The sequence below is a fragment of the Engraulis encrasicolus genome, chromosome 16, assembly GCF_034702125.1.
Source record: "Engraulis encrasicolus isolate BLACKSEA-1 chromosome 16, IST_EnEncr_1.0, whole genome shotgun sequence".
Taxonomy (NCBI): Eukaryota; Metazoa; Chordata; class Actinopteri; order Clupeiformes; family Engraulidae; genus Engraulis; species Engraulis encrasicolus.
In genome coordinates, this window is record NC_085872.1 from 42,055,270 (window position 1) to 42,069,667 (window position 14,398).

The 14,398-nt window shown below is 45.1% G+C and overlaps 1 protein-coding gene across 2 annotated transcripts in view; it reads right to left on the reverse strand.

Annotated features, from left to right (window-relative positions):
* Window positions 1-14,398, reverse strand: part of arhgap21b (Rho GTPase activating protein 21b) — a 70,142-nt gene that overhangs the window by 8,816 nt on the left and 46,928 nt on the right. The window contains exons 9-22 of one of the 2 annotated variants that reach the window (XM_063219661.1): window positions 7,833-7,979; window positions 7,013-7,115; window positions 6,631-6,676; window positions 6,394-6,519; window positions 5,441-5,740; window positions 4,199-4,260; window positions 3,900-3,964; window positions 3,528-3,655; window positions 2,486-2,644; window positions 1,364-1,442; window positions 1,128-1,201; window positions 943-1,032; window positions 657-782; window positions 254-295 (exon numbers count right to left, since the gene is read on the reverse strand). In XM_063219661.1, coding sequence (XP_063075731.1) covers window positions 254-295; window positions 657-782; window positions 943-1,032; window positions 1,128-1,201; window positions 1,364-1,442; window positions 2,486-2,644; window positions 3,528-3,655; window positions 3,900-3,964; window positions 4,199-4,260; window positions 5,441-5,740; window positions 6,394-6,519; window positions 6,631-6,676; window positions 7,013-7,115; window positions 7,833-7,979 — 1,547 coding nt within the window. Of the gene's footprint in view, window positions 1-253; window positions 296-656; window positions 783-942; window positions 1,033-1,127; window positions 1,202-1,363; window positions 1,443-2,485; window positions 2,645-3,527; window positions 3,656-3,893; window positions 3,965-4,198; window positions 4,261-5,440; window positions 5,741-6,393; window positions 6,520-6,630; window positions 6,677-7,012; window positions 7,116-7,832; window positions 7,980-14,398 lie in introns of both variants that reach the window. The other variant, XM_063219660.1, reaches the window with a different exon arrangement.

Sequence of the window (14,398 nt, forward strand, 5' to 3'; positions counted from 1 at the left end):
AAAAAATAGAGACAAATTAGAAGGCAAACATTGAAAGTCACCGTCAAGTCCAATCTTTTAGAACCGTAACATACGTAAAAAAAACATTGGCGTTAACATCGGCCCAGTTTTACCCATCAGACCGATGTCCGATATGTTGAGAAATGTCAAATATGGGCAGATACCGATACATCTGGCCGATACATCGTGGATCCCTACCCATTGAGAAACTAATGCCCCTAACCAAAAGCAAGAGATACACAGAGATACATACTATTGGTTCTTCTTCCCCATCGTCAACGAAGAACCAGTCATACTGTGTGAGAGAAAGACAAAGAGCATGTGAAGACTTATTATGTGATTCAATACGGCACAGATAACTGGACCAATAAGGTAGAGCTGGGTAGATAGCATAAGGTAAGGGAAAAGAACTGCACACAAGCAAGCTTCCATTTACTGCATTTTATTCCTGTGACACGTTGCGGGCCACCCAGGCCCTTCCTCACTAGGAACGCTGAAATGTCACACAGGAATAAAATGGAGTAAACGGGAGCTCATCGGTGAGCAGTTCTTTCCATTACCTTATGAGCTTCACGTTTTTGAACCTGCACCCAAAAAAAGTATTTGGATGTGCGTGAGATTAGACTTAGAGCGTGGGTGGATAGACTGGTCCTTACCTGCTGGATCAGGGTCTCCACTATCTTGTACTGGTCTGGCATGTGAGTGACCATGTTCGTCATGTTGTCCTCAGCTGTCCGCACCAGTGTTGGACCAAAGACGATAGCCAAGTTCCGTGGCTCCATCTATAAATGTATACGCATACAGATAACATGACCACGTACTGCATGCTCACAACACAAATACACTGAGTTGAGAAAACAGTATACAGTATGTGCCAAGTAGATGTACAATGAGTTAAAAAAATGCTAAGCAGTTCTTATAATTATTACTTTTTTCTATTACCTTATTTTTCTCACAGTTCTCCGACACAAGCTTCAGATGCCCAGAGAGATACTTGAGGGTTTCGTAGTGATGGTCTGGCAATTCATGGATCTACAGGGATTAACAGGAACATACTTAGTACAGCTACGCAACTCAGTATCACCCAATTGCAATGTTTTAGAAAACTTGGCTTGACTGAAACTTACCAGCCTTTTCAGCACTTTTAACCTTTCAACAGGGTCTGGTATTCGGTTGGCATCAATGAAATCTCCATATTTCTCTGTAATTGAAAAAGGAAACGGGACAACATACTTCAGCATGCTTTGTACACCATGAGTACATATTTGCAGAGATAACGTATGAGGAGAATGTACACTAGGTGGCATACTTGTACAACAATGTGTAAGTCATGCATGAGTAATGTGATTTTTGAAGACCGTACCATTTGTAAACAATGGCTCTGGAAGCTTCCTAAAGAAGGATTTCAGAAGGCTGCTGATAACATTGAGGTCCCGCCATTTCTGAAGAAGTGAGAAAAAAACAATGAATGTTAAAGAGTGATGACTGGCCACTTAGTTAACAAGAAATAATAAAATGGACATTTATGCTTTATAAATGTTTGGTTATACCTTCAAGGATACTACTGACACTTGGAAGATGTGTCATATTTGAAGGGCTATAGAACACATCACGAAAGGACGTTAATTTGATGCAGCAGTTTCACAACATTCCAACCACTTTCCACGTGTCCATACAGTGACACGTTGTTTGACACTGCAACAACATGCAATCAATCACTAGACAATTACTGGTTGCCAAATATGTCCTTCAGCCCGGCATTCCGTTGATGCTTTGCGTCATGACGACATGTTACACATGAGTGTTGGATGCCAGACTTCATCTTCGCAGTGCCTTGTGATCGTTACGATGAAGTCTACATGAGGCATTTGTTTCCTTATATGTCACTGGTGCTTTACTGGTAGTGGCACACATACAGCAGCGTTTGAGGAGCCTACAGACAGAACAGCTGAGGGATTTGGGCCAAGCTCAAGATTACAACTTAAGAAAGTAGTAACAACATTTCTTTCATCTTTGTGCTATGTTCTGCAGTGGAGAATAGGGCTAAGTGTAATGTCAATAGATGACACACTGGTCACGTTTACATTCTATTTTTAATTCCCATTAAATAATTCTGAATTAAAAAGTTAAGTCGAGTTTACATTGCACTTTCATTTAATTTCAAGTGTTAACATGATGTTTACTGTAATCGCATATTATGACCAGCAGGGGGCTGGGGTAGCCATATAAAGTGGAATTACGTTTTATTCAGAATTAGGTTGAGTTCATTCAAATTGAGTTTGTTGTCATTATTCCTTGTGTGTTGTGTCCTTGTGTTTTATTTTATTCTGTTATACGTTTTGTATGCAATTTGGACTGTCGTTGCCCATGAAAAAAATCTCTCTTCTTGTGAAAGAGACAATAAAAGGCTCATCCCATCCCAAAACACAGCAAACTGTTGCACTGGTGGAATTTGCCCACAGTTACCCTGGTACAGGACACTCACGTCTTCCTCGATGTCGATGTCGTTCATGCCTTTGGTGTCCAGCTCCTCTTGCATGTTGGAGATGGCCGCGTTGTTGCCGGGGACACGGTAGATGCCCGTGTACTCCAGCCCTCGCTCCTCCACCAGCTTACAGCACACCTCCACTATCAGCGGCACACACTGCACACACACACATAAAAAACACATAAACACACATTTCACTTTTCATTTAAACTTGACTGGTCAAACGCAATTTCAAACTTATGTGCCAACCCTTTTACATAGATTTTTGACAATAAAGTACACTTGACTACACTTAATACAGCTAGGATTGCCCCATTGAGACCAAGCGTCTCTTCTGCCAGGGAGTCTTGTACACACCATGTCCATGATGAGTTGTTAAGGCCTTTTAATAATTGAAACCAGGCAGCTAGATCATGCAGCCATTAGCCAACAAGACATTTGTTTAGGCATCTGGCATTATGTAATTTCAAATGGTAAATATTCAATACGCCCCTTGGTAGGGCCCGACCGATATGTTTTTTTTTCAGGGCCGACACCGATACGGATATTTGTGGAAATGGGAGGCCGATAACCGATACGATATGTGCAACCGATATATAGAAATATTGTTCATAATGAAATATAAATTATTTTTATTACATGTACTCATATATTTAGTTATAATAATGAACTCTCATGGACTCAAAGTGGGGAAAGCAGAATAGAAGATGCATTCAGAAAGAAACGTCTGCAAAATTGGTTGTGAAAGTTATAAAATTGGTTGTGAAAGTTATCTGTGGAAATTTATTGAAAGTATGGCCGATACCGATATCCCAAAAATGCTAAATATCGGCCCGATATATCGGTCGGGCCTTACCCCTTGGCATACATCAATTTGATTGAAATCACAGCACACATCTCATCTGTGGTTGTAGATGCAAGGTGACATTCCCACACAGAAATACTAAAATGACTCACTTCTGGAATTTAAAAAACACCACAAACTCACCTAAAACCTGTCACAGTCACACACACACACACAGACTTCAGATGGTCTTACCCTGTTGTTTTGTGCAGGGGGGCAGTTGTCCAAGCGCACCCCAAAGGTGACGCCTGCCGTCTGCTTTTTCTCGGTGGGCTTCTTCCTCCCGGGAATCCGCCACCTGTCCCGCGGAGGACTCGAGTCGTCTGATGTGCACGCGCACACACGCACGCAAACACACGCGCACGCACGCACAAACACGTACACACACGCACAAACACGTACACACACGCACAGACAAACAGACACACAGACACGATTACTCAGGAGAAAAAAAGAGGAGCCTATGCCATTCAATGAATCAGTGGAATGAAATGAAGTGTGTAGCCAATGTGAATCTGTGAGAAAGGCAAGGACGGCAAAAGTGTTTTAAGACCATGTTACCCTTACTGTAGTTCTTTCTGTCCTCATGTTTGGGGGAGTGTGGACTTTGACTCTTGCTCTTGCTGGGGGCACTGCAACACAATCAGAAAGCATGTATTTATACACATATCTATGCACAGATGGGCAGTATATGCAAAGAATTTGGCTGCATGAATGTTTATATTTATACTGACACACACACACACACACGCACGCACGCACGCGCGCACGCGCGCGCGCACACACACACACGCGAGACAGTATCGTTTCATGGGACTCCAAGCAAACAGACCTCTTCCCGTCCGACCCACATTCACACTGATTACCTCATCATGGTGTACATGTTGATCTTGCGGTTGATGAGGTCCGTACTCGTCACTGGAGCATTCTAGAACAGGAACACAGGTGGAGGTCAGTCAGCTCAAACGGACGTGGACAACAACACACTGCCAGCACAGCAGAACACTGGAAGGCATATGGACCCATGAGTGCAACCACCTAGAGTGCAACCAACCACCTTGCAGTAGAACGGTGCCAGTGTTTCAATGCCCCCAGTGTTCTGTTCTCCTGACTGTTATTCAAGAGTTTCCGTTTGCTGTTGTACAGGCAGCTACTCCTGAGGTGAATATTTAATGTGAACAAAAAAACTACACTCTACTTGACTGTATGTACCGGGTTCTTCTTAGACTAGTGTTTCTCAACGGGGGTGCTACAGCCCCTCACGGGGAGTTGAGGAACCAGAGGGGGGTGTTGAGAAGGATACAGTTGAGAGGGGGCAGTGCCTAGTTGTCATTGGGGGCATTAGTCCATTTCATTTTTTAATACTAAGGGGGTGTTGAGAGCATTATCATGAGGTCAAGGGGGCGTTGGGAGGCTTAGGATGAGGTCAAGGGGGCGTTTGTTCAAAAAAAAAAAAAAGTGGTTGAGAACCACTGTTTAAAAGTATCTTGTACCCAACTCTATACAATTACCCCAGTATTGTCAGGTAGGCATTATTTTCAACTTCATCCATTCAATTCACACTTCAGTGCCCAGTGCGGAACTCCCACGCTGCATGATGTACACATATGACAGACCCATGTGCGTTACTCTGACTCATGATTGATGGGGACAAGTCAAAAAATAAGCCGTAGACAGTGCATGTCACATAGCTACCCTAGATCGGGGGTCATGTAAACTACTATGCCTATTATACAGGGCTGAACATGCATCACGCATCTACTACTTAATGTTCCTAAATGACATTTTAAACGCAAGTCCTCATCTTCAGTGACTCAAACTTAACATTGTAATGTCTAGTAGACTGAAACCATGTCGCCACAATCTACAACATTCTACTGTACTGAGCTGTCATTTCTCCCGTCAGTGGTAATAAAAACCTACTGCAGATAATCCACCATGTTTTTGCTAGGTTCAATGAGCCCAGTACATTGCTTTCCATCATTGGTTTCAGCAGCAGGAAATTAAGTCTTCATTGCAAAAGAACGAGGTGGAGGTGTGTCTTTCACCTTTGAAAACCAATGAGATTTTGAGCAACCAGCAGGGGGCGCCACTGGGCCCGAGCTCACCTCCTCGTCCAGGTTGCTGTTGTCCTGGATGACACGGATCCAAGACAGCATGTCATCTCGGTTCTCTGCCTGGAACAAGTACTCGCAGTCCGACGTGGTCAACCGGAGCACATTCTTGCGCTTTGTTTCGCTGTACGATATGTCAATCAGGCAGGCCTTGATGCTGATTGGCTGAGGCACCTCTTCGAGCTGGGACTGGGCGTGAGCAATGCACTCCTTCTTGTCCCTGTAGAGGTAGAGGGAATGGCCGCGCAGCACCGAGTACATCTGCTTCCAAGCGCGGATACCGCCTCCCACGCGCTGAAGGACCAAGAAGAGGAAGAACCTGTCAGTTTCATTACATTCAAGACTGCTGGGGCTGTACACATGTACTGCTAAACAAAAATATCTTTCACCGTTTCCAAAAAGCAAGCACCATAGTGACTGCTAAAGCGTGTGCTGAAAACATGCAACATCATTAAAATGCATGGACGTTATGAACAGTTAACAACAAACTCATGTCCTTAAGTCTCAAACCGGCAGTGTTACATTTCGTACAAGCTTGTGAATTCCACTCTGTGGGGCTCTTGAAATGCTGAGTATCGGATGACTGGAGTTCCTACTGCAGGTGCACCACATTTCACTGGATGCCTTAAAAATCACATTGACATTGTTTTCCCCAGAGACCCAGAGGACACAGGAGAGGAAAAATCTTCTTTATTTCAGCATTTCTGCACCCGAGCTGCCTCAAGTGAACTGCCTACAGTGCCTCAGCAGGGAATGGTTGATTTAAAAAAAAAAAAAAAAAAGTTTAACCATGTTATGTTTTAGATTTGAGGAGTAGCAAAAAAAAAAAAAAAAGACTTTCTATACATTTTAGTTTGAGTTTAAATATACAGTCAGGGGCAGTACAGTAATCTGTGCGCTTTAGTCTGGAGCACAAACAGCCAAAGTCTGTCAAATGAAATGTTTACCTTGTTTTTGTCTGTGTTGAGCTGCCTAAAGTTCATCAATCCCTCCTTTGAGGAGTCGACAAACACGTCTGAGGAGGAATCCCTCCTCGAGCCAGAGTCCTCAGAGGACTTGTGACCATCCACGGCCTAAACAAATAACACAAACGCACTCGGTTAGAATCAGGACATAGTGCGTAAGGATAAACTGCACATGGTCTTGGAGAGGATGCAAGCCCAAATGGCTGAGCGGAATCTTACCCTTCGGAACACTTTCAGGCTGGGCATGTGTTTGGAGGAGGACCGCCTAAGGAGACAAAATATCAAGAATTTATATAGCACACCATCACACTCAGTCTTCATTCAATGAGGCAGAAAAATACAAAAAAGACTTGAGAGAAGAAGAATGTTAGGTGTTACATTGACATTTTTGTAGTTAATCTACAAATTAATATAACAGATACAGACTTGAGCAACTCAGTATACATATAATACACGTGATGATTATATTACTGAATACAATTTCTATATTACTAACCACGCCGGTCACCGTTTCCATCTTTCATTACTTTACACTTGTACACAACCAAACCCCCATCACTGTGCTATAGTACTGTTGTCAGCTACTACTACTACTACTCACCCTCTGCCCTCCTCTCTGTAGTTGTCCAAGCCTTCGTCGTATGATTTGGACCGTTCGGTCTTCGTTCCATTCTGCGATTCCAAGATGGCATTTTTGAGGGATTCTGCATGAAGACAAAGGCAATAAATAAAGGGGTCAGACAAGGTAGGTGGGTTGTCACAATGGCAGGATTAACTTTAATCTAGATGAGATGAAAAATCTATGCATGTACTGTGGGCTTAGAGAAAATGATTTCGAAACAGACCACACAACAGTCGACAGACTGAAAGTCAGATTTATGGTTTTCAATGTCACATATTGCATAAATAGGTTATCAATTACAAACTGCCGAGCTTTTAAAAACTTGTGTTTTTGTTGCGTTCGATGTGCCCATTGCTTTCATTGCTTTCAATCACTGGTTTCAGCACCAGGAAGAGAAGTCGCCATTACACAAGAACAAGGCGATGGCGTGTCTTTCAACAATGCTGAACTAATGCGCTTTTTAAAAAAAACAACAACAAAAAAACTCGTCCTCCAAAAAATATAGAATGTTAAAACAAGTCGAAGGCAAAGTAAGCAAAACCAAAAAGAGAACGGCACAGCATATTCTGATATAGAATTGGGCAGACACAAGAAGGGGAAAAGGAAAGAGAGAAAAAAAAGGAGAGAGAACCCGAAAAGAACACACGGACTAATAAATCATGACATGGTGTCGTGATGAAGACGAGGCTCAAGGGCCCTTACGTAAAGCGCTTGAGAAAAGCCTGAAAGTAAACACACCAGACAGATAGACCAAACACCATCATCATCATCATCATCATCATGGCGGCGCGGGCCTTACCTTGGTCATGTGACAGCTGGCGGTGGATGAGTGGGGAAGGGGTGGTGGGGCTGGGTGTGGCTGCAGTCGCGGTGGAGGGGCCAGCGATCACGACTGAGGCTGGAATGTGGGTGGCATCCCGGTCAACACTGGGGCTCGCAGGCTCATCTACAGGACAGAGAGGGAGGGAGGGAGAGAGACAGAAAGAGAGAGACAGAAACAGAGACACAAAAAGACAAAAAGAGAAAGAGAGAGAGAGAGAGAGAGAGAGAGAGAGAGAGAGAGAGAGAGAGAGAGAGAGAGAGAGAGAGAGAGAGAGAGAGAGAGAGAGAGAGATTACATTCCACCCACGTCAATACAAAATTAGCAGGCTGCAGCAGAGGGGCAGTCTTAAAAAAAATCAACTGTTCTGAGAATATCTGTGTGGTTAGTAACAACACAACCCTTGTAACACAAATAAAAGATCTGCAAAAATGAAATGTAGATATGGCCAATGCCTTTCTGAGTCTAGTCACTCGCTCACTCACTTGAGGCCTACGAGGTAAACAAAACAATCACACAATAGGGGTGAACGCAGGTACACTTGTGGTCATGTCCTCATACAAGTGGCACAAAACAGCACATTGAGGGTATGAATTCCACACGCATTCTCCAATGCATGTGCTCCAAAGCTGAGCAGGGGAGACGGGCCCGAGGCGCCATCTCCAATGACACAAGAGAGTACGTCACAATGGCGTGACCAAACAATCCCCCACAAAAGACGCGGACGCACGGCACAATAAACCTTTACAAACGTTAGCCGTTGATGCACAAGTGCGCGAGAGAAGAGTTTTTGGTTACCACTGACCGTTGATGAACTAGAAACTTTAACAGCATGATAGAGCCCACTGAACAAACTCCCCGCTTCTCCAATCATCTCTATCTCACAGTAGTATCTTATCAGCAAGATGTGCTTCCAGGCTTCCTTGTTGTTTTTTTAGCGTTTCAATGGGGGGGTTGCCTTTACTCACACCAGGACAGACATACAATTCTCTTTTGGTGGGAGTCAAAACACTAAGATACACAGCCAAAACACTAAAATACACAGCCAAAACACTAAAATACACAGCCAAAACAAAACAACGGGGAACAACGTCTAAGGTTAGTTTTCAGAAATGTCTGCACTGCAGAAAAAAAAGTCCTGGGCCGAAGTTAAAATGGTCACGGCACAGTTTAAAAAAAAGGAGGACGTGCTTTGTCCCCTCTCTCAAATTTGACATGTCCCGTTTCTGAGAGAACCAGAAAAGTTCCCAACTCCTCTGCAGCCTGAAGCCTAAAAAAAGCTTTGAGTACAAAAGCTGCTATGCACTGCCAGGGGGCTAGGGGAGCTAAAATTAAAAGTGGATGCCCTAGTTCTTCTGGGCCTGGCCTATCTCGCAACCATGCACGAAGGGAAGGTGTGCTAAGTCCCCCAAGCCTCTGGGAGGAACTAGCCTAGTCTCCAAACCACGAGGCAGCCTGTCTGGAGTGGCAGACACAGCCTCTGGGCCCAAAGCATCATTTCGGGATACGCAAAAACTACCAAGTGTCTTGCCCTAATGTGCACACAGCTTTGAAACACTGAAAATTAAAGTCATCCTCATTGGTCACTGCGATCATGTGGCTCATCACAGCACACAGTTAGTGCACACAAGCAAGTTTAGTTTTAAACTAAATGCATTGTAACTCATCACATACTCTGTCAAGCGGAAGTAATGACAAAAATAGTAATCATGAACTATATTCATCACCCCACCACTGTACGAGTGCACATCTTCCAGATTCAGGTACAGCTTCTGACACTTTAAAAAAAAAATTATTAGAAGAAAAAAACACCTCACATACAACGTGGACAGAAAGGGGGAAAAACACTTCTGACACCCTTTGCAAGTCAAGCACCAGTGCACATTGCCCACACAGGATCAGGGCCAAGTCAGTCACCACAGTCCCTTAACTAGCATCACCTTGTGAGTTCAACTGCTAGGGTGCATCCCAATATGTGACCTTGCCTCCTCCACTTGCCTCCTCCACTTGCTTCTCGTCATGATGACATCACTGACAACAGCATTATATTTCAATATCTTGCAAAAGCTCAATTGTAAAGTCTTTTTCTCATTTGCAATTGGGATGGTGAATGAAAAACAGTCCCTCAAAAGTTGTTGTGGCGAGGCTGACAGCTGGGAAACTTTATCGTTTTCTCCACAGAGGAGGGGCCAGGAGACAAGCACAAGTGGAGGAGGCAAGGACACATATTGGGATGCACCCCTTATCTCAGCCGGAGGAGCACCTCCCTTCCCCAGGAGTTTACGGACATAAACAACCGTCTGCTACGCCTCCAAATATGATTCCGCCCTCTCTACAGCTATGGACAATTTACCTATACCCTATATCTGCTTGTTTGTTAATCTTTCTGCACGATGGAGTTCACCAGACTGTTATTTTACCGCAAGCTAGCCTACACGGTTGGTTGTATGTGACAAATAAATTACTCTTACTCTTACTACTCTTAACAAGCAGCGTGCAACGCCCACCCACCCCCACCACAAATGCAGCTTTAGGTCTGGTGAATCAAGGTCTCCCATCCTGACAGTGGATCAAGACCACAGCAAAGTGCATAGTGCATGAGTGCTCAGAGAGACCACAGCCTTCTCTCGCCGGGCTTATATACCTTCGCCTTAAGAGATTTAGTGGTTACTGGAAAATGCTTGACGCTAATTCCATCAAAACGATTGTTGAACTTAAGTAAATACACTGCTGTGGTTTTTCTCAAGGCTAGTCACACACTCTTAAAATAGCCTCATCCTCCGGACCTGATGTAGAAAAATCCATTTCGGGCCACAGAGAGAGCTGTGGATTAAAATGTCTACGCTGCAACAATTCATCTGTCCATTTCTACGAGTCCCAGCAGACCACCAAGTTCTACGGACTGAGAGAGGGAGAGAGGGTAAAAAACAACAAATAAACACCACAACGAATCACTTCTGGGTCTTCTCCCAGCTCTGCCGGCTCTCACCCTCAGCAGTAGCCTTGATGGCAGTGTGCAGCACAGCCAGACCCAGCGGACTGCGGGTGACCTCACGCTGTGGGCTGAGTCTACTGGGAGGGAGGCACGCTGGTGGGTGAAACGAGTCAATAGCCTTGGTCTCATTAGCCGCGCTTCAGCGGCCCGGGGCCGCCCGGGGCTCAGGAGAGTGGCCGGCTCGGAGCTGCCGGCCCCGGGCCATTTTTTGCCTGATCGGACTCATAGCCGACCCCAGGCACATTCAGGTACACGCCTTGTTTGTGAAACGTCAGTCGGGCACAGCCCACTTTCAACCCAAATCACAGAAGGACAACAACAGAACAACGACAAAGAATAACAACATGCCCATTAACAACATGCATTCAACCAGCCATTATTGTTTAGCAATCGTTCAGCACTTATAAGAAGACGGTACTTAGAGGTGTGAATGCAGATTAAAACATGGCAAAGCTAGCAGCCATGTCAAACTTGTAGCCCAAGTTAAAATTTGAATTGGATCATGATATGCGAATCATGAGAATTGAGCACACAGCACCAATATCAACAAATATGTATTTATTTTCTATCACTAATGACGGACATTTAGGTAGTGTGCTTGTAGGTCCAGGTAAGATGACTGTCTCGTCTAAAAACGAACATTACACAAACTAGCAGTGCGCTAAAAACATGCTAAAAGCATGCTAACAAAATCATCACCTGGAGTCTGCCTGATCTGACACCCAGACCAACGAAGCTAATTTGGTCAAAATCCAAAAAACAAGAAGTTATTATCTTACTCTTGCAGAAACTCGTCAACAACTCCAGAAAGTAATGTGATGATGCTTTGTTTATTAACTGTAGCCATTCACTTGAATGGAACTCTGCAGCACTCATCTGCTTGTTAATGCGGACTCTGGGGGAGACTGCCTGCCGCAAGTGTCCTGCTACGGAACACAGAGAGATGAGCCACGCACGCGACTCTCCTCAACACGGCTGTAGTGATTAACCAGCCATGGAAAAAATAAAGTGAGACTGTGAATTGCGATGTTTACAAGGAAATAATTTTAATCAATAACAATGAAATACCCAAAAAAGCAATACCCATGTCAGATTCGAATATTAATGGCCAATTAATATTCGTTCGAATGTCTCGAATTTTCTTAACATTCGACTTATATTCGAATATCGAATATCGAAGTCAAAGGCTTAGTGGAAAGCATGCCAAATCACGATAATGGCACAAGAGTTGGCGGCTAAAAGCAGAAAAAAGCGACATGACTTAGCTATGACATCCCAAGTTTAAGTGTAGCGGTGCCCATGATGCCCTGATAACAACAAAAAAGTTATGTTGGCTAAATAACTTTAAAAACACAAACAGAAGTGCCAAGGTTGCATCTTATGAAATTATGCCATAAGAAAGCCAAACACCCCAAACTAATGCTTAACCATAATTTGCCCAGAATTTAGCGATAAGTCCCCCATGCAGCCACATTATTACACAGAGGTTGACCCCGCCTCCGAGCCTCGGCGGTGCTAGCTGGCCCATCGAATTCGACGGGCCAGGGAAAGCGGCCCTTAGCCCCACAACCTGGCCCGGTGGCCATCTTTAGCACCTAGCCCCCTTTTGATGAGATCACCGTCAGCCCCCTTTTGTCCGGGCCAGCCCGGGGCTGGCCCTGCAGTGAGACTAAGGCTATTGATGGGCGCCAGGGCCAGGCTGGGCTTGTTTTCTGGGGCTCCATTGTGCCCCCCCGCAGCCGGCCACTGGAGCCCAGCGTGACCCTGGAGAGGGGAGGCTTTGTGCTCACACCTGCTGCCGGGGCTCAGGGCCGAGGTCCAGCTGCCTTAGCCAGCCACACTGCACTATCATGCGGACGGAGACCACCACTGGCAGGCCCGCCCGCCGACAAGGGTTGGGCAAATGGGAACGTTGTCCCGGGCCCAGGGAGACAGGGGGCCCAGAATTGGATTCTCATTACACAGTGTATGTATTGGGTAAGGGGCCCTTTCAGATGACTTTGTCCCGGGCCCAGCAAAAGCGGTCAGCGGCCCTGCCACTGGTGATGGGGCCCAGTGTATTGGCACACATACATTACAGCACGCTGGCTCCAGCAGCACCCATCAAAACCCCAAACATAGTAAAACAAAATAGGGATACAGGCTAGGTCTTTGATGTGCCATGGGACTGACCAAGTCTGTAGGATTTTTTTTAATGGAGGCCATACAACAGTGGGATTTGTAGCTGGCTGATTATATTTAAACAGGGTTCTTGCAGGATTCAGTGGGTCAAATTTTAGACCTTTTGAGACTATTTTGAGCAAAATTTAAATTAAAGGTAGTGTACATTTACGCCCAAATCTGTCAGGCTATTACTTTCAGGGCACCTTACATATTGAAAGAGGTAGTATTTCAATATTAGTCCTTGTCACTTTTAGAGACTCCAGTATTGAATGAGGGAAGAACCAGGATATTGTCTCGAAGTAGTAGTACATCTTCTCTAAAAGTGAGAGATGAATAGCCTTGGATAAAAGTTTGATCATAAATGACACATGGAAGCAGTTGGGCAAACCCGGACTCCATAGGCAAACCAGCCTCCTTAGGCTAGCAACAAGGACACATTCAGGATTCCAAATCAATCGCTCTGCCTGAGCCAAATCCAGCGACACAAATCACACCTGACGAGGCTGCCTCTTCTTCAGGGTGTACATGCACTGATCAACAGCCAACATCCTCGCGGCAGGACCAGGTCTCGTAATGACAGAAGAAACAAACAGCAGACAGAAGACATTAGTGCCTCATAGTAGCTTCGGGTACACGTACATATACGGTACACCAAGAGGCAGGGCTCATCTCCTGCCACAGACACTATCTGTGCCGGCAGCACCCGACACTGAACACGTGAACAGGCTAGGCACTACCAGCACCCATTCTGCCAAGTACACTAAGTGCACCAGACACTGAACAGGCTAGACACTACCAGCATCCATTCTGCCAAGTACACTCTTAGCGCATTCAGACCGACTGAGAACCGTGCTGGAGTCCGTTCCCGCACCTAATCGCGAACTGGCCGTCGTGTTCACCCCACAGATATTAACGTTCGCGAACCGGAAAGTTGGTTCCCAATGCGAACCGCAAAATACTTGGTTTTTCTCTGCGAACCGTGACGACAACGTGGCCGTCAGCACGTTCATCCGGGTAACAGAGTCACATGCGGGAAAAGTTCGGAGCCTGGTTTGAACATGTGCGGTTCACAGGTAAGCACTTTAGTGCCGAACGTAACTGGTGCGGGCACCGACACCGGCTCCGTTCTGGTCGGCCTGAATTCCCTATAACTGCAACAGACACTGAACAGGCTATGCACTACCAGCACCTATTCTGCCAAGTACACTAAGTGCACCAGCAGTAAGACCAATTGCTCATCTGTTAACAGGGTCGCGATATCACCCAATTACATTTGAAATGTATAGCCATTGCCTCAACTTTACATTCCAAATGTGTCTGACTTAAAGGGACACTGTGTGAGATTTTTAGTTGTTTATTTCCAGAATTCATGCTGCCCATTCACTAA